Below are 21,346 nucleotides of genomic sequence, written 5' to 3'. Positions count from 1 at the left end.
GTTCAAGACTGTTCTTTCCACACTGAACTGTCCTGGCCCCTTTGTGGAAGCTCAATCTCCCACAAAGTAAATTTACTTCTGGACTCTCATTCCACTGATTCCAAATCTCTCTCCTTTTGAGTCGGTAACGGAGCAGAGGCTGAAAGCGCTCCGCCCCATGAAGGCTCGACCTGCGGGGGCCTGAAGCCAGGTGCGGGTGCCGCACTCACGGGCCTGTTCCGGGGTAGGTGGCCTGTGGGGAGGAGAGGGCTCGAGGAAGGGGAACATGAAACAGGGTGTTCCTGCCCCTCCTCACCCCGCCTCACCCCTCCCGAGCAGCAGCTGTTTGCCTGCTGCTCACATTCCTCCGCAGCCATCCTGGAGGCCCCAGCAGGAATGGGGAGGAAGAAAGTGGGTGCCTGACACGGCAGTTAGGAGGGAGACCTCGCCCTCCCTGCCCGCCCCGCCTGCTGCCTCTTCAGCCACCTGCCGACTTCAGCACCTCACATCCTCCTGCTGCCCTGAGGAACCCCACGCAGAGCCTCCACTTACACCAAGGCCAAGGGCATCAGGGATCAGAAGGGCCAGGCTACTGAGTCCTGGAAAGCACACTTGCAGAAGAGGCAGAGGCGGGTGGGCAGCTGCCCAGGCCCCCTCTTCCCCTGCCCAGTGGGTGGGCAGTGTGGGAAAGGAAGAGGAGGACGGGTCCCTAGGTCCCCTCCCCACCGGAGCTATCTGCAGAGCTGCTGGGCTCGAGGGAGGGGGAGGCGCCTGGGAAAAGTGAGAGGTGAGAATTTCACAAACTGTCTGGCCTGCAGCTGTGGCCTCTGATCACAGGGAAGCAGACGTGCTGGGGGAGGGGCAGGGGCGTGCACCACAGGGGCTGTGGGCACAAGGACAGGCAGGCTCCCTGGTAGAGTCAAACACACTTTATTCAGCATAGGAATACATGAACAGAAGGGCCTTGGGCAGGGTTCCTAAGAGCTCTGCTTCAAACCCTGCTGTAAACAGAGCAAAGGTCACATGTAAACCACGGGGCCCAGAGGGGAGGGGGCTCAACACAGGGCCACACTGGCCAGCACACGAGGAAGCTCGGGTGGCCCATGCCCAGGAGAGGCTCTAAGTGCCTCACTCAGAAAAGCCCGGGTGGGTGGAGCACAGGGCCCTGGCCAATTCACGGGATTATCTCCTCCACTGGGGGCCCGGGGTTCAATTTAGCTGAAGCAGCCTGGGCTGCTGTGTCAACACATGATTAAAGGCCCTGAAAGCCATAGCCCAGCATGGGGATGACCGGAGAGGTGGTCCCCTGGGGGGTGCTGCCCATCCGCCCACAGGGTAAGGCCCGGAAGCTCTCACAAGCAGCGCACTGCAGCCCTGGCCCAGCCTCCCACTGACAGACTGTAAATGGCCCTGACCTTCACTGCCCAGGACCAGGACTGCACTCCCTTGACCAGGATCCCCAGTAGAAGTGCAGAGGGGCACTGGGGGGCAGAGAAGGCAGGTCTGCCGGCAGAACCACCCGGGATGACTATGGTCCTGACCTAGAGACTCATGATTAGGGGTAGGGGAATGTCTTGGGGACTGCGCCAGGAAAACAGCACCAGTTCGAAGCCTCTGCCCAGAGGGCCTGCTTGTGGCAGGGCCCGCAGCCCCGCCTGAGAAGCCACAGGAGGCAGCCGGGACCTCTGCGCAGAGACCCAGCTGTGCTGTTGTGCCGGGTACACAGCGGGTAGGGAGAAGGAGGGGATTCTGGGAGGGAGGAGAGGGCGGGCGAGGATTAGGGAGGTGGTGTGCGGTCCCGGGGGACCCCTGGGAGTGACAGGGAGAAGCCACACACAGTGGCACGGTCGGGTCCAGCTGAATTCCTGATTAACAACTGCCCTGAAGACCAGACGGGATGGGCAGAGGACAGCAACACCACCTCCTGGACCCTCTCCCTGCTAACATAAGAGTGGGGTGTGTTAAAGGGCACCTGTGCCCCCAACCGGTAACTAGAGTGGCAGAGAGGGGGGCTCCAAGTCCTGGTGTATATGGGGACGGCGCTCCTTCTGTGGGCTTCGGGCTCAAGTGCACAAACTTGTTCATCACCGGGGGACAGAGAAGGGGCTGTCTCTGGCTGGACGGAGGCTGGGAGGGCAAGGCCAGTGCCCAGTGGGTAGGAGTGACAGCCAGAGCCCGGCTTCTCTCTAGAAAATCACTACACTACACATGACGTTGGCGGTAGCGGAGGACCCAGGGAGGGACGGATCTATCTAAATGACTCACAGGTGGCTGGGGGAGGGGTGGCAGGGATGACACAAATACCCCGATACCCAGGGAACACAACCAACAGGCAAGAGGTGCACAGCTAACCACTGTGGAGGGAGTGGGGAGGGCAGCCTGCCGGCACACAGCCCCACGACAGGCTCACTCGTCAAACTTCCCTTCCCGAATGTGCTCGAAGGAGAAGGGTAGGAACTTGAAACCGGTTCCGCTGTAGAATTTATTCTGGAACTCGACCCTGGGGAAAGGGAAAAGGAAAGCCATCATTCCACAGACTCCTTTTGGGGTTTCTCAGGGGCTAAAAGGAAGCTCTGACCCTCCTCCTAGAGACCTCACTTCCCTAGCTGAGCCTGGGCAAACAGCTCAGCCTTCTGCCACCCACCTGCCCACCCACCCACTGAGCCCAGGCCTTAGCCTACTTCCCACAGTGCACACAAGCCCTGCTTCTGAAGCCGGGGCCTGCCCTCGGCCAGGCACTCTGGCAAGGCAGGAGTGAGTGCCGTGTATCTCCTCACTGGTTTGTCCTTCCTGCTCCTTCCTGCTAAGCAGAGTGTGTTTACGCAAAACTCTTTGTCTAGCCATGTGCAAAAGTGCCATTGCTTTGAGTCTCTTAAGGGCAATGAGACTAGACACCAGCTCCTGGCCAGGGCTCAGGGGCTCACGGCCGACCTCTCAGGGAAGCCCCTGGGTGGCAGAGCTCAGCGCCAGGGACTCCGGCAAGTGCCCTTGTTTGTTTCTTCTCTTGCAGGAGGAAGGAGAAGGGAGGGTTGTGAGTGAAGGCTGGAGGCTTTGGGGAGGAAATTCCCAGGAGTTGCGGGGGTGGGATGGGGTGGGGAGCGGGGCCGGGGGGAGTCTGCTCCAAGTAACGGTAAAAATATTCTCCAACGACAAAAACATCTGAGAACGAATTCTTCTCTCAGGGGCTGAAAGGAAAAGCAGAGCTTCACCTCCTTTCCCAGGGAGCCCAGCAGCCATCGCTGACCGCCTCCCTGGGGCCCTCTCCAACTCTGAGGGGCAGGAAGCCGGCCCTCCTGGAAGCAGAGCCAGGCTGCAGGCCGAGCTTCCCCTGCACACTTCCTGGAGGGCCGCCCAGCAACCAAATCACCACCAAATATGGGCAGAAAAATGCATGAATCAGAGGATAAAAAAGCCAAGGAGAGCTGCCCTGAGGAATAGTTTCCACTCAGCACTGTGTGACCCTGGGGGCACCAGCAGAAGCCCTGCAAAGGACAGAAGGGCTGGGGGCTAGAGGCTGGGACCTAGGGCGGGACTCTGTCCTGCCTCCAAGCCCAGAGGCCTGCACAGAAGGACCGTGTGCAGCAGGGACGGTCTGATAGTAGCCCTCAGAGGTCCTCAGAGGCCCCTTCAGCCCTGCAGTGCTGGCTGAGGACACTGCAGAGCTGCTGGCTGCAACCCCTGGGGAGAAGAGGTGAACAGAATTTTCTGCGGGGGCGTTAAGAACAGGCGGCCTTCTCCTCCCAGCCCCACATTCCAGGGGCTGGGCCAAAATCCCAAAGCCTCCCAGACTCTGGAGGGTTCCCTGGGCCAAGGGAAAATAGGACCTGGGGGAGGGGGCTTCACACTGAAGTCACAGGATTCCTGGCAAGAGCAATTTCAAACCGGGATCTGGACTCGTTCCCCCGTCCCAACCCCCTGAGAAGTCCTAGAAGCTACAGCTATTTAGGCCTCCATTGGAGGCATTAGGTAGGGATGGGGTAGGTTCCTGCTTTTCACCCACTGCTGTCGGGACTGCATGCTTCCCGCCAAGCAGGCTGTCTGCATATGGCAAGGGCATTTCTGAACAACCGGAAAGAGATCGACATATGCCATCTGCATTCGACATGTGGCGAGATGGTGGCCAAGTCACCTTAGGGTCTACGAGGGGCGCAGAACTCTGACCCCCTGGCTGGCTAATCACACAAACAATTCAAATTCCAAAATGGACGAATGGAATAGGAGCTTCAGGAAGTTTTCCGAAGCCCGTGGGATCACCATCCTTCTGGCATTCCTCTGTGTGCCTTACCTACCCAGGGGCCCAGCGGGAAGGAAGGGCTCCAGGGGTCTGAGATGCAGGCGGATGACTTCTGCTGTGTGAGCACATGGGTGGTCCCTCTGACACATGGCCCGATACTCCTTCTACCTCGAGCTACTGCTTGTGGTTAGAGGGTTCAGGTGGCCACCACCACGGACACCCTGGGGCATCTCGGGGTCAGGCCAACTTCCTGTCCCTTCTCAGCCTCACTTACTCCAACCTCCCAGAACAAAGCTGGAAAGCAATCTCCCTATCGGGCTCCCCACCCTTTTCTCCCTCCCAGTCAGGAAAATGAGTGTTTCCTGAGAAAGTACAAACATCAAGTTCTTTGCGCAGGGGCCTCGAGTGCCCTGCTCACAGCCCTGCAAGTTCCTCTTATTTTCGGAGTCTGCTACACTACTCAGGGAGTCTCCAGGGCCCTGCCATGGCCCAAGCCACCTCTAGAATTCCACAGTTGTGAGGAGGCCCGGCCTCAGGAAGTCAGATGGGTTCCTCCCTCCCACCCCTTCCCTCCCTGCTGCGGTACCTGGCAGAGGCCACCCCGTGACCCGAAGGGTAAGGGGGAGTTGCCGGAGCGCTTGGCACTGCTATGTAACCAGAAACCTGTTTCCTTGAGTGAAGGAAGGGGAAAGGAGTCCTGGGTCTCCTCCCTTTCCTGGCAGGCATGTGAGTGGAAAGAGGCAGTTTTAGAAAGATGATCTGGGGCTGAGCTGCTTCTCGGGCCCTTTCTGCCGCTCTCTGAGCAGCCCAGGGCCTGGAGCACAAATCTGTCCGACGGCCCCCATGCCAGCCAGGGCAATGACGGCAGCCAGGAACTACGCTCCAGGGGTACTCACTTCCAGGCCAGCTGTTCCTGCAACCGCCCCGTGGTGTCCTGTGCGCGCCGCCACTCCACTCTTTATGACAGCCTGGTCCCCACCTTCCTTTGCCCTTCAACAAATCCGTGAGTGCACACGTGTGCACATCGACATGCATGTGGATCTGCTCAGTAAGAAGGGATTTGGTTCCTGAAAGTGGGCCAGGAGGCAACAGCCTTTCTACTGAAGTCAGTTTGGTGTCCACAAACTGACAAATCCTATCCCTGCCTTTGCCTTTCCTGCGCAAGGAAAGACATCTATGACATTATGCAAAAGAGAGAGAGACATGTAACTCAGAAGGACACGGAATGAATAGCTAGACAGTAACCTGTTCACTCTTGGTTTCAAATATATTACCCACCTCCTTTGGACCCTACATGAATCTCACACTAGTGGTGTATGATGTTGTTCTTGTCCCCACTGAAGACATCCAGAGCTCTTGTAATGGGGCAGCCCTTGCATAGGATCAGGAAACCCCAGCTGACAGCCAAGGATAAAGTGACAGTTATGAGGACGTCCAGGCTGGACCCCAGGAAAAATACAGCAATGTCAAGCACCCATTTTCGGCAGGACCCGCTGTCCCCAGCCTCACAAGAGGGCCACAACTCAGAATTCCTGCATCCCAGCAGTGGTGGGGACAGGGACTAGAAGGCCCTGAATCCCTGCCTCACATCCACATCTGGCCAGGAGGGGGAGCACGAGCACCCGTTTCATTCACCCCCTTTCAGTCAGGGCGATGCTCCAAACGGGCCTCCAACAACGGGATTCTGAAAGCTGGACAAAGGAGCTTCATGTTTCTCTTCTCTACCTCCACAACCCACAAGGTTGTCTGATGAGACTGTGCCTCTCTTGCAGGGGGGGTCTCCCCTCTTGAAACACTAAAAGCAGTTTCTTTGCGAGGGACTGCCACCAAGATGCCCTCTCCTTAGGGCAGCCCACTTCTAAGTGATCTGCACTCAAACGTCAGTTTCTGAGGAGCCCAGCCACTGCCACAGGCACCTGGTGTGCGCATTATTTCCTATCTATCACAGCGACCATGTTACACGGACACCATCCTCTCCCCACCTGAAAGTGAGGTCCTGAAAGGTAAGTGCTCTCCTCAGGGTCACGCAGCCAGTGACAGCAGAGCTGGAATTTGAACCCAGGTGGGCCTAATTTGAAGCCTGCTCTCTTGTCACTCATCAGGTTCTTGGGCCTACTCATGGGGCCATGGGAAGACACCTTCACTTGAAGGCCACAGGTAAGCCCGAGGGAGAAATAATCCTTCTGGCCCCAATAGAACATGGCCTCCCAAGCGGCCTCTGCTCACTCTGGAGATTAGGCCCAGGCTCGGGTGACGGCGGTGTGCCTGGTTTACTACTCTGACAGTTCTCATCCAGCACGGTGACTGCTCCCAGCCCTGACTGCTCCCAGCCCGCCCAAGGGAGGAGGTGACAGGCCTCCCTCTTGGGCTGGAATTCAGGTGGGGTGGCAACTGGCCCCTCAAGCCCAGGGCTCAGGAGACAGAGAAGTGACTAGGAAAGGAAGGAAGAGACAGTGAGTCACCACAGGCTGGCTACACAGACATTCCCTCATACCGAGCGGGTGAGGAAGTGTGCTGGGGAGAGAGCGTGCTGATAAGCTGAGAACGGGGCAGCGGGCCAGCAGTCCGAGCCACACAGCGCCCCGAACCTCCTGGCTGGACAGTAAACAAACAACAGCTGGGTGAGGAGGAGGGCGGCAAGGAGGAGGAAAGCCAGCCAGAGGATGGGTTATTTTAAAAGAGCTTTTGAGGGAAGAGCAAGTCCCAGTTATGCCCCGCTCTGCCATGCCTTACGTTCCCCTGTCATTTAGAACAGCAAACAGAGGAATCCTGGAGGGGGCTCGGCATAACCAAGTCAGGAGGAAAACCAAAGATAAGGGGAATGGGGAAGAGGATCCTTGGGTTCAGGGTTAGAAAACTGATGTCATGAGACATTCCATACACCCTCTGATCTCGAAATCATTGGCACCATAGGCCCTCTCGTCTAGGAGTTCCTACGGTTAGGGTTCCTGAGTTTGTGACCCCATAAATGGGTAAGACTGCTGGTGGGGGTGTTTCTCTAGGGACAGGGTCCAGAGCTTCCACAGCCATTGGAGTTTGAGACGCAAAAAGAGAGGGAGAATCATGACATAAAGGACGAAGTAGAGACTCAAAAGAGGGAGAGCTTGAGGTAGGGAAACCAGATGAAGTACAGGATGCTAGTGCTTAGTATATCCCATGTACATTTGGGAAATACTTATACTACAAAAAAAAAGTTGTTTACCTGAAATTCAAATTTCACTGGGTGTCCTGTAATTGTATTTGCCAAACCTGGTAATCCTACCTTGAGGCCACAGGGTCACTGCCTAGACCAGACTCCACCTCTCCCACTCCCTGGGACTGAGCTAGCTCTCTCCAGACAGAGCCATTAAAAGCCACCAACTACTTTAAGGAAAACAAACAAATCCAAACCTGCCCTTCTGAAGAAGCCGCTTCAAAGTGCTGAGCTACACACGGTGGAAGCAGGAACCCCCCCCTACCCACATGGGGCTGCCAGGGCTCTTATGCAAAGACACTGGCACAGTGACAGAACGAGGGGGACAAAACTGGGGTACAGTGTGCTCTAGCACCTTCCCGGACTGCAAATCTATTCCAGAGTTGCTTCCATTGCTCTGAAGACAGGAGAAAGTTTATGCCAGAGCAACAAAACAAAACAAAATAAAACAAAACAAAAACCAAACAAACTAACAACCTCAGCAGGGCTTTTAAGCCATAATCAAGAGCAGTGAAGAAAGCTAAAGGCAGGGAGAGGGAATTTGACAACACCCACCAGAGAATTCTCCATTGGAGGCTCTGAAAAGTGAGCTGTGCTATTCTGTGGACATTTCCTGATGCTCACTCCTAATGTAGGTCCTTGGGTATAATGATGTGAACGAAAGCAGACACTTCCCAGTGTCTCTGGATTCTCTACCAGAGTAAAGCTGTCTTCCGTGCAGCTAAGGACACATCCCAGCCCCCCAAACTCGCTGCCGCTCACCAGTGTAATCGCAGTGCATGGAGGAAGGCCGAGAGGCCCTCCATGATCAGGAGGATGGCCACGGTCAGGGTGGCAAAGGCGGCGAAAATGAAGAACAGCGCCAGACCTCCCGCCAAGCTCTTCACGCTGAGGCCGATGTGGATCACCATGGTCCAAAGCACCTCAGACAGCTCTGGGGAATGCAGAGAGACAGGACATCTGGTTCAGCGTGGCAAGAGATGCCGTGGGCCTACCACTTTGCTCTGCCATCCCTCACCCCAAGTGTTTGCCGCACCCCGGCTTCCTGCAGGGACTCCCCGCACATAGCTCAGGTGGCAAAGTGCTGGTCCTCCCGTTTGGACGGCTTTCTCCCGGGATTCAGGAGTCTGAGTAGTTCCAGACCTCTATGTTATTTCCACTCTACTTAAGCCCCACATCGGGGAGAGTGCCCAGAGAAGGGGAAACCTGTAATTTCCCACCAGAGAGAAATACACTCACGTGCATGTGCCAGGCTGAGGGCCCAGAGCCGCAGGTAGGAGGCGGTGTTCGAGATGCAGCCCAGGCAGTACTCGATGGTGTGGATGGCCTGGTGGACCATGGTGTCCCCAAAGTCAAACTGTCATGGAAGGAAACCAGAGAGAAGACAGAAGGCTGGGATGTGCGATGTGCAAATGGGGCTGTAGCCACTTGGAGCTTGGGGCCCGGGCCTGAGGACCAGCACTGACGGCTATCCGGGCCAGGAAGCCCCCAGTGTTGACCACAGGTGGTGATTCAGCTACGTTATCCCCAGAAATCCTGCCTGGCTTAGCCCCCAACTGGGACACCCCATTTCCCTTGACAAACTACATTTTAATGACCTCCATCTTAACGAGATGACTCTCAACACATGTTTTTCTTCTCACTAGGCTGTAAGCTTGAGAGAGGAATGTACGCCGAGTTAAGAGCACTCAGAGAAATGGGCTGTCTGGCCGCGGGACTCTAGGGCCCTGCTGCTGGGCCTCCTCCAGCTGACCTCCTCCTTCCTCCTTCCTCCGAGTCCTCAGAGCAGAGGGCTTTTCCCGGGCGGCCATGCTTCAGGTGACGGGCTCGCAGGCCAGAAGCTGCCGAGGCAAGACTAAGCCTCTACAGTCACTTCACTTATTATTCTTACGGCCTGTTGGGAGCAAGATAACCTTTTTCTTTTGTGGCTTCTGAGAAGATGACACATGGAAATTCTGACAGAAGTTTCCCCAAATCCTCCAGTTGACTGAGACCACATGGAACATCTATTGTTTTTTGTTTCTGTTTTTCTCAGGCTCCCTTTCTCCCAGCTTTCCTTCCCACATCAAATACTGTTTTGAGAATAAAGGGGTAGAGCTAGAACAAGCCTGCAGGAGTTCACATGCAGCCCGCTCCAAGAGCGGCTAGGGAATAATTACTGGCATGCACTGGAGGGGAGCCAGGCATCCTTCCGGGGACCCCAACTCCCACCAAAAACAGCCACCAAAAACAGGAGGTGGGCCCTTCCCGGGATCCTCCCACATAGCCCCCACAGAAACCCAGAAGCACAGGGCCTCCCTGCCTGCCCTGCGTTCAGGTCGGAGTCTGTTTCTCACCAGTTTCTTTCAAGACTCCCATGACTCCACTCCCAAAGGACACAAGAAATGTCCTGAGAAATTGCATGAAGGCAGGACGAGAGAAGGAGCTGGCTGGTAAAGTGCTAACAGCCCAGGCCTCGGGGGTGCGGCCAGGAGGGAGGGGGGCCAGCTCCAACACACCATCTCTGGGCAACTGCCTCAGTTTCCCTCACCTGACCATCTAAACTTGGAGTATTTCTGGGCTTTTCTTCTGTAACAGGCTCTTCAGGCCTCCTAAAGAGGCCTGTTACCCTAAAAACTAGGGAAATCTTCATTACTCCAATCCCAAGAACACTGCTAAGAGCTCTTTCCCACCAGTGCTGGCTGTCACCCCAGAGCCTGTAGAGGCAGGAACAGTCCTGGCTCCCAGGAGCACTGCTCCTAAGAGCTCCACGAAAGCACGGACTGCTGGGTTTCCTGTAGAACTGGCCCCTTTTCAGTTTTATTTTATCTAGAGTTCCTCCCAGAAGAATGGAGAACACAGAGGGAGCCTCCCTTCCGGGTGTTACCACACTCTCTCTGTACTTTCTTCCTAACTTCCTGCTTTGTAACCGTGGGCAAGTTTTCATCACTATATAACGGAGAAAGTGGGTGAGGATTTATCGTGAAATGCAGCCCAGCCCTTAGGAGCCTATCACTGCCTCAGGAGTCAGCTGTGACTGAGAAGGACCGCTAGGGACTCCCGTCTACACTCTCCTCCAGGTGTGCGGCCCCTCCCCTCCTCACCTCCTGGGCCCTGCCCTCCACCCTCTCCACCTGACAGACCCTACCTTCCCAGGACCCACTCCCTTGCCTCCCAGGCGTGAGGTCTAACACATTCTGTGTCCTGACTGCACCCCTGCAGTGCCTCTCACTGTTGCCTTTTCCTCCTCGCTCTGGAGACGCTCCCCTGTCCTCAGTTTTCCTCCTACCTCCCCGGATGCTCCTTCCCAGTCTCCATCTTGATTCTTCCTTAAATATTGGAGGTCTAGTTAAATGTTGGAGGTCCAGCCTCAGCTCTCACACTTCTCTTGCAGCGTGGCCGCTCAGTCTTGGACGGCCACCCGTAGGAGTGACTCCCCGACGGACACCTTCATTTCCACTTTCCCTGTTCCCCATGGGCCGTGCTACATCCCTTCCCAGTGCGCCACAGGCACTTCAAACTCCATGCCCCCACGCTCATTCATTGCTCTCCTCTGACCCCACCAGGACCTGTTCCTACTCTAGGTCCCACATCTAACAGTGTCATCACTAGGGCCGCAGGCACCCGAGCCTGAAAGTCAATCTGGAATCCTCACTCACTCTCACCGCCTACATTCACTGAAGTCCTGGGACCCGTAGCTCTAACTTCCTTGATCTCATTAGCTGTCCCTTCCTTTCCAACTCCTCTGCAACGCCTCACTTCAGGCCTCCTGATTCTTTCATGACTCGTATCAAACTAGCTGGTCTCCATGCCTCCACACTGTGACCCCTCGCCAATCCAATATCCCCTAGAACACACCCACTAGAGCATTTCAGCAATGCACACAAGCTGTGACGCTTCCAGCTGCCCCCGCCTTCTGATCGCTCCTTACTATTCAAACACTCAGTACCACAGTGGGTTTCTGCAACCTCCAGGCGCCCCTCTCACTGGTCTCCAATTCCTGTCCCTGAGCTCCAGCCAAGCTGTGTGCCTGTTTATCCCCAACACGTGATGGGCCCACATGCCTGGGTCTTTCCGATAACTATACACACTGATGGGGCTGCATTCTCACCCAGCCCCCACAAAGACTCCTGCTTGCCTGGACTAAGTTAGCAACAATCTCTGTAGGGAATCACTTCCTGGTCACCTCTTCTCCACCCCAACCCCAGTGCCTGTCAGGTGCCCTCTTTCCGTGTTCCCACAGCATCCTGGGCACATCTTAATCACGCCATCTGTCACCCAGGCTGTTTCTTCAGTTGGGCTGGGAGTTCCGCGAAGGCAACGGCTATGTTTTTCTTCTTGCAGTTTCTGTAGCACCGCAGTGCTTGGCACACAGAGGGTGAATGAATGAATGAATGGGTGGGATAAAAGGATTAATGGATGGATGGGTGGATAGGATGAATGAACAGATGGATGGATGGGTGGGTGGGATGGACAGATGGGAGGATGGGTGGGCAGGCGGGGCAGACGGACACACGAGACGAATGAACGGGTGGGGTGGACAGATGGGTAAGTGGGATGACTGGATGGATGGATGGGTGAGTGGGATGAAAAAAACACACAGACGGATGGAATGAGTACACGGCTGGGTGTGTGGGATGGCCACACCTGGTGAGATGACAGCAGGGAGAGGTGCCACTGACCCCTGCTGAATGGTTACAGCCTTTCAAGACTTCCCAGAAGATCAGCCGGCCTGGCCCTAGTTCACAACTGGACTAAGTGCTTCCCAGGGAGAGGAACTACAGCTTCACCGAGGCTGGAATAATGGCCTATGTGGGGCAAATGGGTTTTCACAGCCAAGCAAAAAGGGGACGTTCTAGAAGAATTAAGCTGAACTTAAAAAAAAAAAAAAAAGAAAAGTTTTGTTTGAAATCTTTAGATAATTGTAATAGTTTATCTAAATCTGACTGTGGAGCACTACACCATACATGTGCCTGATAAAGATAAAATGTCATCATTGTTTAGGAAGCCACGGGAAGCTGAACCCTTGAGGGAGCTGAGGGGCCAGAGACTAGGGAGGCTGAATTACAGTCCATCTTGTGTGGACATCCAAAGCCCCTGGGACATGGCTCACTAATGCGGACCATTCTGATGATGACCACGCATTGGGTGCTCTACTAGAAGACACTTAGAAAGAGCAGTGTTGGGGCACCTGGGTGGCTCAGTGAGTTAAAGCCTCTGCCTTCAGCTCAGGTCATGATCTCAGGGTCCTGGGATCGAGTCCCGCATCGGGCTCTCTGCTTGGCAGGGAGCCTGCTTCCTCCTCTCTCTGCCTTCCTCTCTGCCTACTTCTGATCTGTCTCTGTCAAAGGAATAAATAAAATTAAAAAAAAAAAAAGAAAGAAAGAGCAGTGTTGTTGGAGGCTATGTTACTGGGAGAGGCCTGGGCTCCTCACTAACATGGAACACACTCCCCGCCAGCCCTTCCAAGCAGTTCGACCAGTCACTATGTGCAGGTGAGCAGCTCACAGAACCACAGGGGCTCCTGGCTGCCAGTGAATGAGGCTCTCCAGCCTTCAGGAAGACCGAGCACGGTCTGGTTTTACACAGAACAGCCAAGGTCTTCCTGTTCCCATCCCACTCCTCTTTTAGAGAGGACTAGGAGAGCCAGGAGAGGGAAGGTTCATGGGTCTATATATTTTAGAGAAAAGTTTTGGGGGAAGATGCAAACAGTGCAGCAAGGCCTTCAAAAATAAAAAAATCAATTTAAAATTTGTGTATCACTAAATGAATTACTGCTAAGCTAGAAGGCCTTCTACTCCAAATGTGGCCTGAATGGCCAACTTTATTTCTATTACCTGGTATAATATGAACTCCTTTCATGCAAATGGGATTGTTTTTTTCTGGAATACATTGGAGAGACAAAGCCTCCTTTTTGAAAGCTTTCTACCTCCCATCTGGGTCACAGGGAGGTAGAGTGGACCCCAAGTGAAGGTCCAGCAATTCTCACTTCAAGCATCATCAAGCTGATGAGGACAGGAGGAAGAGACTAGCTGCATCTCAGACAGGGAGGAAGGGTAAGCTTTACTCACAAGCTCTCAGAGAGCAAGGAGGAAACAGCTACTCCCAGCGGCAGAGCGACCGGACCATACATAACACCACAGGAGAGGAAGGCAAAGACCAGTGGGATCTAACCCCCAAGGGGGGTCATTTCAAGAATGCCAAAGCAGACATTACTTGCAGCTCCTTTCAAAGCCATTCTCAGAGGGATTAGATCAGCAAAGTCAGTGAAACAAAGACAGAGGTGACCGACATGAGATGCAGTTAATGGAGATGAGCTTTTTCAGAACACAGGTTCACGCACTGGTTAGAGACATGGCCCGTGAGATGCGGGATGCGCGGGTGTCGTGTGTGGCCCCCAGCTGCAGCAGGGTCAGCAGAGTGATCACAAGGATGGGAAGAGAAGCCCCAGATAAACATGAAGGCAAAGCCAGCTTGTTTCTTACCACTTCATCCTCGGTAGGCTTGTAAACACAAATTTACACTTAGTGGGAAGCCATGCCACACACGGTCACAAGTCACGAGCACAAGGTTACGGACTGTTTCCCGGGGAAAACTGTGGATGTTAAATGGGCCTAATGCGTTGGAGGCAGGCCTCCTCAGCACACGCAGAAAGCAAACCCAGCGGGATTTACAGCATTAAAAGATACATATCTTTTAAAGGCACCCCAACCCTTACAATATCTTTTAAAAATGTCATACACATGGGGGAAGCGGTCAGTCAGACTGAGAAGTTTAGTCACCTGGGTCCCTAATTCCTATTCTATTTGCTTCAAAAAGCATATAATGCAAAAAAAAAAAAAAAAAAAAAAAAGAGAGAGAGAGAGAGAGACAATATAATGAACAGATGACATTCAAAAGTTCAATTCAGAGACTTCGTAGTGTGAGTGGTCAGGCAAGGAGACTGGATTTTAAAAAACAGCCTGGGGGTGGTGGTTTAAGGAAAAGTCTAATTTGACTTTACTACTTTTCACTCTCCCTGTAAAAGGTCGGCAAGTAACATTTTTTAAAAGCTCAGGTAATATATTTGTAGTAAGAGCGCATTAGTTGGGGCGCCTGGGTGGCTCATTGGGTTGGGCCTCTGCCTTCAACTCAGGTCGTGATCTTGGGGTCCTGGGATCGTGCCCCACATCAGGCTTTCTGCTCAGCGCGGAGCCTGCTTCCCCCCTCCCTCTGCCTGCTGCTCTGCCTACTTGTGAACTCTCTCTCTCGTCAAATAAATAAATAAAATCTTGGGGAAAAAAAAAAAAAGAGCCCATTAGTGGGACAAGACTTGAAAAATACCCGCGGTTACAGTTCCAACTGGAACCATTCCTGGAAGGGGAAAGGGAAGAAGAAGCTGCCCTAAGGGGGCTGTGTTTCTGGTAACAAGAGTGGGGAAGCCTGGGCCTCCTCTGCCCTCGGTCCCTAGGAGCATAGTTAGTCACTGAGATCGGCATGCAGAGTACTGCGGGCAACTCAGAATTCAGTGAGCTCGGACAAGCGACCACAACTGCTGCAGGTACTGGAGGGGCCACCCGGAGCTCGCAGTAGGCCAGCTGGAAAAAGCTGTGCTGCCTGAAGAGGGCCGGAAGGCAGGCTGATCACTAATATGAGCATTTTCATTTTTCAAGAAGACCAGAGGGAGGCCACTTCTGCACATAAGACGAGGGCTGACCCACAGGAGAAGGAGAGGAAGCCCACGCCACTGGATCTTACCTCTTCTGCGTCCTCTGAGTGGGTGGAGAGCTGGTCATGCTGAATAATCTCAGCATCCTCCTCTGTCGGTCCGTTGCCCACCCTGATCCCACCAAAGTTGAGAGTTCCCTACACAGATGAACAGAAAGAGTAGAATTTGCCTGGGCTTTAATGTGACATTCTGTGAGGTGGGGAAGGGCGATGGTTAGTACATACAAACCTCAGAAAAGCATATATTCTAGCAACAAAATCAAAACCCGCTGATCCAACAGCTGAACTAAAAACAAACCACTGTCCCCGCCCCAACCACCACCGGCCCAGCCCCAGCCCCAGCCCCAGCTGCAGCTGCATTTACCACCTCACTCTGATCAGTTCTGCCTGCTGCTTCCGGATGCACTAACCTCGCCTCAGTCAAGGCCAGCTGAGAGGCCTGCTCGAAGGAAAAGCTTCCTATGAGCAGACTCTTATAACGACTGTAGCTCTATCTATAAAGTTGTCAGGGGTCTAAGTTTTTCTAGAACTAAAGACCAGACTTTCTAGGAGGGAGGGGAGCCAAATGACAAGGTGATTATAACCTGGTTGGATAAGCTTTCAACTGGAACCCAAGAGTTCCAGCAACCTCCCCCAGAAGCGGACCGGGTCTCTGCCCAGGAACAAAGGACTTCCTAGGATCAGGGAAGGGACAAAAGCTTAATGTACACCAGCTCGTGGATAGAGAATATGGAGTTTAAAAAAAAAAAGAAAGAAAGAAAGAAAGAAAAAAGAACAAGGAAAAGGCTCCTTTCCTTCAGTGGAAGACTCTGGAATGTTCCAACAATCTTGGAGGCATGTGGCAGTTGCAGACTGGGTGTTTGCCTCTACCCGTTTCCCAGTCACTGTGTTCAGCGGGCTCCCCAGAACCAGAATTTCTAAGTCAACCTGACTTGAAAAGCTTGGGTTTGCTGAGGCAAAAGGACTCTGAGTGCAAAAACCAGGCAGAACTGGAGTGAAATCAGACAAACAGCAATGAGAGCTAACCTACCAGAGGGAATAGGAGCTAAAGAACCAGTCCTTAGACCCAATGCTTATGGTTTCTGATGAGGGAGCCCAAAGGAGGCAAGAGTTTAAAAACTGCTCTCCAGCAAAATGGCCTTCTGGGCAGCAGCACGATGTGCCAACTGCCCTGGGGTCCCCACTCAGGGCTCTACCTTCTGGTGTGCACTTTTTACCACAGCTTATGGACTACTAGAACTCAGTGTCTGGGCAAAGTCTCTCTCTACTTGTAGCACAGGTTCTCCCGTGCTGGTCAGAGAGCCAGCTGCATCAGAATCACCTTGATATTAGAGATTCTCAAATGCTACCTCCAGAAATCGTACATTTAGTAGGTCTGGAGTGGGGCCTAGGAAATCTATGTTTAAAAAAACATCCCCCCGGGCGCCTGGGTGGCTCAGTGGGTTAAGCCGCTGCTTTCGGCTCAGGTCATGATCTCAGGGTCCTGGGATCGAGTCCCGCATCGGGCTCTCTGCTCAGCAGGGAGCCTGCTTTCTCCTCTCTCTCTCTGCCTGCCTCTCTGCCTACTTGTAATCTCTCTCTGTCAAATAAATAAAATCTTTAAAAAATAAAAATAAAAAAATAATAAAAAATAAAAAAACATCCCCCAAGTGCAAACTGTATAATTATTTTTACTGTCCGTCAAAATTGAAAATGTAAGCACACACACACAAAAATGCAAGTACCCTTTGAGACTCAGCAGTCCTGCTGCTGGGAACATCTGTGTTTATGAAATTTGATCAAGGTACACGGACAACAACGTTCCCTGCATTCTTATTTGTAATAGCAAAGAATTGGGAACAACCAACATATCCATCAACAAGAGAGTGATTACACAATTTTAGCATATCCAACAGAATGTTCTATGGAATACCAGACAACTATAAAAGAGTGAAACGATCTCCCAGGACACACTAAAAATTTTTAAACCTAAAACTGTGGCAGAAGAGTGCCACAGTTTAAAACACAATTCCTAGTACATTTTAAATACATACATATACAAACATATATACAGATTTATATTAATGGATAATATAGAAATATGCAGAAAAAATTTGGAAGCAAAACTCCCCTGCCTTTGAGCACAAGGGGTCTGGGAAGAGAGAGACTTTCTTTTTCTGTACTATTTGCATTCTCTAAACTATTGCTTTAATTTTACTTTTTAGTGTTTTGGTTTTAGTCGGGCTTTAGTAGCCCCAACGTGGGCCTTGAACTCAAAACCCTGAGATTAAGACCTGAGCTGAGATCAAGAGCCAGACGCTTAACCTACTGAGCCACCGAGGTGCCCCCTAATTTTACTTTTTAATGTCAATAGGGGATTGTCTAGGTCATGGAATCAGGAACCATCTTTATTACTTCTTTTGTTTTAATACCCTAAGAAACAAACAAATTTAAAGTTTACCAGGTGATTCTGATGTGTAGTCGGATTCAGGAAGCCCTAAGACCCTGGGCACCTCCAGGTCACACACCTCATACCCAACAACCCTCAGCAGGTGGACTGCGGACAGGAGAGGACCCCAGAGTACCCTGACAAGGGTTACAGGGTCCAGGCAGCCTTTAGGCTTTCAGGCTCCCAAAACAGAAGGTCATTTCTGAAGCTTTCCCCAACCAGCAGACAGAGTGAGGGGCAGACAGGTAAACCATCTCCCCAGGCAGACACCAACAAGTGTCCCTTCAGGACACAGGACATGAGAGTTCTAGGAAGAGGGGATGAGACATATACATCAGCAAAAAAAAGAAAAAAGTAAACTGTAACACATCGCTTACAGACAACCAAAGGACACAGAACAGAAGAAACACAGATCAGTGATCATATCCTCAGCCCTTAGGGTCAAGAATCCAGGGTCCTTGTTGTAAAATGACCGAAATGATGCCTTCAGGCTGCTCTCTAGAGCCAGATATTTTGCTAAAGAATTAGTGAGGTGAAGAAGACCCCATGAATATGCAGTTTTCCAGACTGGGGACATTTAATTTGGAGAGTGTCACAGAAAGGGGATACCAGAGTTAAGAGCATCAAGACGGATGCCTTAGAAGCACATCATAAATATGCTAAGACTAGCAAAAAGAAGAGCATTGGGAAAGAATGTTGATAAACGGATAGTATGTGCTTTGTGGGCTTTTAAAAAAAATTTCTCATAGGAAAGGAGAGAGTAAGTCTCTCTTTGAACATAATTTCATGCAGCAACATTAAATGATCTTCTGATCCAAAATGTCAGCCCTTTTAGACTCGTTCTAGAAGGATGATTATGGCAGGTATCTAAGTTTAAAATGATCAGAAACACCTAATGAAGGAAATAGTTCTCCATCTAAATATTTCATTTTCTGTCACTAGATCACACCAGCAACATGTGTGATCACTGCTGGTGGTATTTTTAAAATCTCACCAATTACCTGGAATTGACTGGGCTAAGTTGGTCTCAGCACATTAAAAGAGTTTTGTTAAGAGATATCGTTAAGGACAAATATTGAAATGTTTAATTTTAATTTGAAGTGCTGTTGCTGAATTATGAGTTGATATTTAAAGAAGGAAAGATCCAGACAGATGACTTTGCTTACTGCATCAGATGCAGAGGGCACAGAGACCCACGCAGACTGGAGGTCTCTGGAGCAGTGGAGGACAGGAGGGCTTCTGAGTCTCTCACAAAAGAGCAGACATGTATAAGGTCCCACTGGCAGGAGAGAAAGTCATAGCTAAAATGGACCAAATGCCCATGCATCCCTCCAAACCAGAAGTTTAAAGAGCAGGGGAATTAATTCAAGAACCACAGGAATGTTCTCGCTCCATGCTGAAAAATCATCTAATACATGGTTACAAAAGACAGACATGAAAGTGGCTAAGTCCAAGAGCTGCCTCTTGGATTAAGATGACGGGATTCTGAGAGGGCACAACAGTCACTTTGCTTCCATAGATAGGACTGTACTTACAGATTTTAATAGAAACTTAACTTAGGAGACCAATGGTAAAGATGATATTAGAATCTATTCATAAGAGGTGGATATCTTTTCTGTCATCTCAATGAGTAACAAGGACGTACTTCCCAAGAGCACACATGTCCCATGCTCTCAATGTAACTGAAAAGAATTCTGCTGCACTGTTTGCCACCTCTTTACACAAAATGTGATGGTTTGTCAGTTTTAATTCACTCACTGTTGCAGCCGCTGCTGCCTCTAGTCCCTGCTGGCTCGGGGTTGGGCTGACTGGGGCCTCCACAGGCTGCCCTTCCTGATAGTGAATGGAAGAGAAGAGGAAGGGGGAAAGAAAAAAAAGAGGGAGGGAGTGAGGGGGGAGACGAATGGAGGGTACATGGAAGGATGAAGATGGTCAGAAAAGGGAGAAGGAGGGTCTTGTAACTCAGCTGCTCTCCAACAGGAATAATAACCTAACAGCCTTTTGAGAGTCATGCAATAAGATCTTTCGGGCTTTACTAGGCAGTGTAATAAGTATTATTGCATAGGCAGAAATGAAAATCTGGCAACTTAACTGTGTGTGTGTAGAATTCATAAGCACACATACATTAAGTAAACACAAGTGTATGTGCTCCTTTCTAAAAAGGAAAAAAAAAAATCAGTGTTCTTTAAACCAAATGTTTTTTCTGGGTGTCTTGGTTGGTGAAAAGTATCATGGTGTCATTTTAAAAGAAAATGTCTCAGCGTCAGCCCTGTGGTTGCCCAGGCAAACCACAGGAGTGGATTCACCTCCCGGCAGCTCTTGCAGCCCTGATCTGGCTGACGCTGCATCCAGGCAGGCCCAGACCTGGACTGTGCTGAGCACAGCATGAGCAAAGCATGGCCAAGAAAGGTAAAGACCTATGACTTGTTTTCTCTACCTGAGCTACACAAAGCTGAATCCAGATGTTCGAACAGCAAATACATGTGGTTTTTTGGTTTTTAAATTTCAGCAGGTCCAGTGCTCATGCTGGGATAGGACACAGGTGCATTTTAAGATCATATAGACTTATGCACAATTCATTATATCTGATGAGGAATTGCCTTGATCTCAAGGGGGGAAAAATCTAGTAACTTTCAGCAATAAAAATACACCCACCAAATGCTTCTTCCTCAAATATTGATGGCGAAGGACCAGTGGTTTAAACAGTAGCATCCAAGGCACACACAGTAGTGCAACCACTACCAGGAAACACTGAATTCCTTTCTACAAAGTAAGGACAAGGCACATCACATTAATCAAACATGCAGTTTCCAACTCCAGTACAAATATCCCCTAAACAGTACTTTCTTACTGACCTAACAGTAACACTATCTAGCTTCTCAAAATAATTAGATGATGTTGTGGCAAAGCCCAGGAATTGTCTCATAGGATGAGAATTATAAATTCTGCTCTTTGTGGATACAGGAATTATAACAGGTCCTCTGAAGCTAAGGAGGATGGGCTGAATTTAAGTCTGGATATATGGTCTGAAAACTAAAACCACAGAAAGAGATTTTTAAAGGCTTTGCCAGAGTCACAAAAGTATCTGGCTTCCTGATCTAGGGTAACTACCTAAGACAGTCCACCTCTGGGTTGACGCACCTGTCCAGAATACAGCATCGAATTGCTAGAGTCCCCGTAGGAGAAGAGAAACATGTTTATGAAATGGATCAGAAGGCTCGGTGCTTTCTCGGATGTATTAGCATTATAGGCTGTCCACTTGTAAAATATGAGGATAACCAAGTAGCCGAACAAAGAGGTCATGAAGATTATTTCAGGAATAAATCCAAAGTAGATATTCAGGGGCTTCTTGAAATAGCTAGAAAGGAAGAGAGAAAAAAAATGTTAAAGGTCAATGGACCCAGAGGGGTGCCTGGCTGGCTCGGTCAGTGGAGCATAGGCCTCTTGATCTCGGGGTTGTGTATTTGGGTCCCACACTGGGCACAGAGCTTACTTTAAAGGTGAAGAGACCCAGGGTCACCCCTACACAAAATGGAGTACTTAGTAGATTTCCTACCTACAGCTCCCTCAATTCTGTCTTTATCACTTAAAGAAGCAACAGCCAGAAGCACGGGAAACCAACAGAAACAAGAAGGATTAACCGTGACTTCCAAACTTTTGGACCTTGAACATCCTGGTACCAACCCCAGTAATCTTTTCCCATGAGAAAGAGACTAGAAAATATAGTACATTCTGGGACCACAGTTCATAATTTTAAATGAGTTACCCATAAAAGAAAAAAGGTAACTCACTCATTTTGATGAAAATGACATAAGGTTTTTCAAAG

At 51.1% G+C, this 21,346-nt stretch overlaps 1 protein-coding gene across 6 annotated transcripts in view; it reads right to left on the bottom strand.

Annotated features, from left to right (window-relative positions):
• Positions 1–893: 893 nt before the first annotated feature.
• Positions 894–21,346, bottom strand: part of ATP6V0A1 (ATPase H+ transporting V0 subunit a1) — a 72,177-nt gene continuing 51,724 nt past the window's right edge. For 3 of the 6 annotated variants that reach the window (XM_032321174.1, XM_032321173.1, XM_032321176.1), the window contains exons 16-22: positions 20,662–20,878; positions 20,176–20,283; positions 15,123–15,230; positions 13,871–13,888; positions 8,646–8,763; positions 8,169–8,340; positions 894–2,479 (exon numbers count right to left, since the gene is read on the bottom strand). In XM_032321174.1, coding sequence (XP_032177065.1) covers positions 2,386–2,479; positions 8,169–8,340; positions 8,646–8,763; positions 13,871–13,888; positions 15,123–15,230; positions 20,176–20,283; positions 20,662–20,878 — 835 coding nt within the window. In that variant the 3' untranslated portion in view covers positions 894–2,385. The other 3 variants (XM_032321175.1, XM_032321177.1, XM_032321178.1) reach the window with 2 other exon arrangements.

This window comes from Mustela erminea, chromosome 18 (assembly GCF_009829155.1).
Source record: "Mustela erminea isolate mMusErm1 chromosome 18, mMusErm1.Pri, whole genome shotgun sequence".
NCBI lineage: Eukaryota > Metazoa > Chordata > Mammalia > Carnivora > Mustelidae > Mustela > Mustela erminea.
The sequence above is the reverse complement of the archived record's forward strand: the minus strand, read 5'-3'. Positions and strand labels throughout refer to the sequence as shown.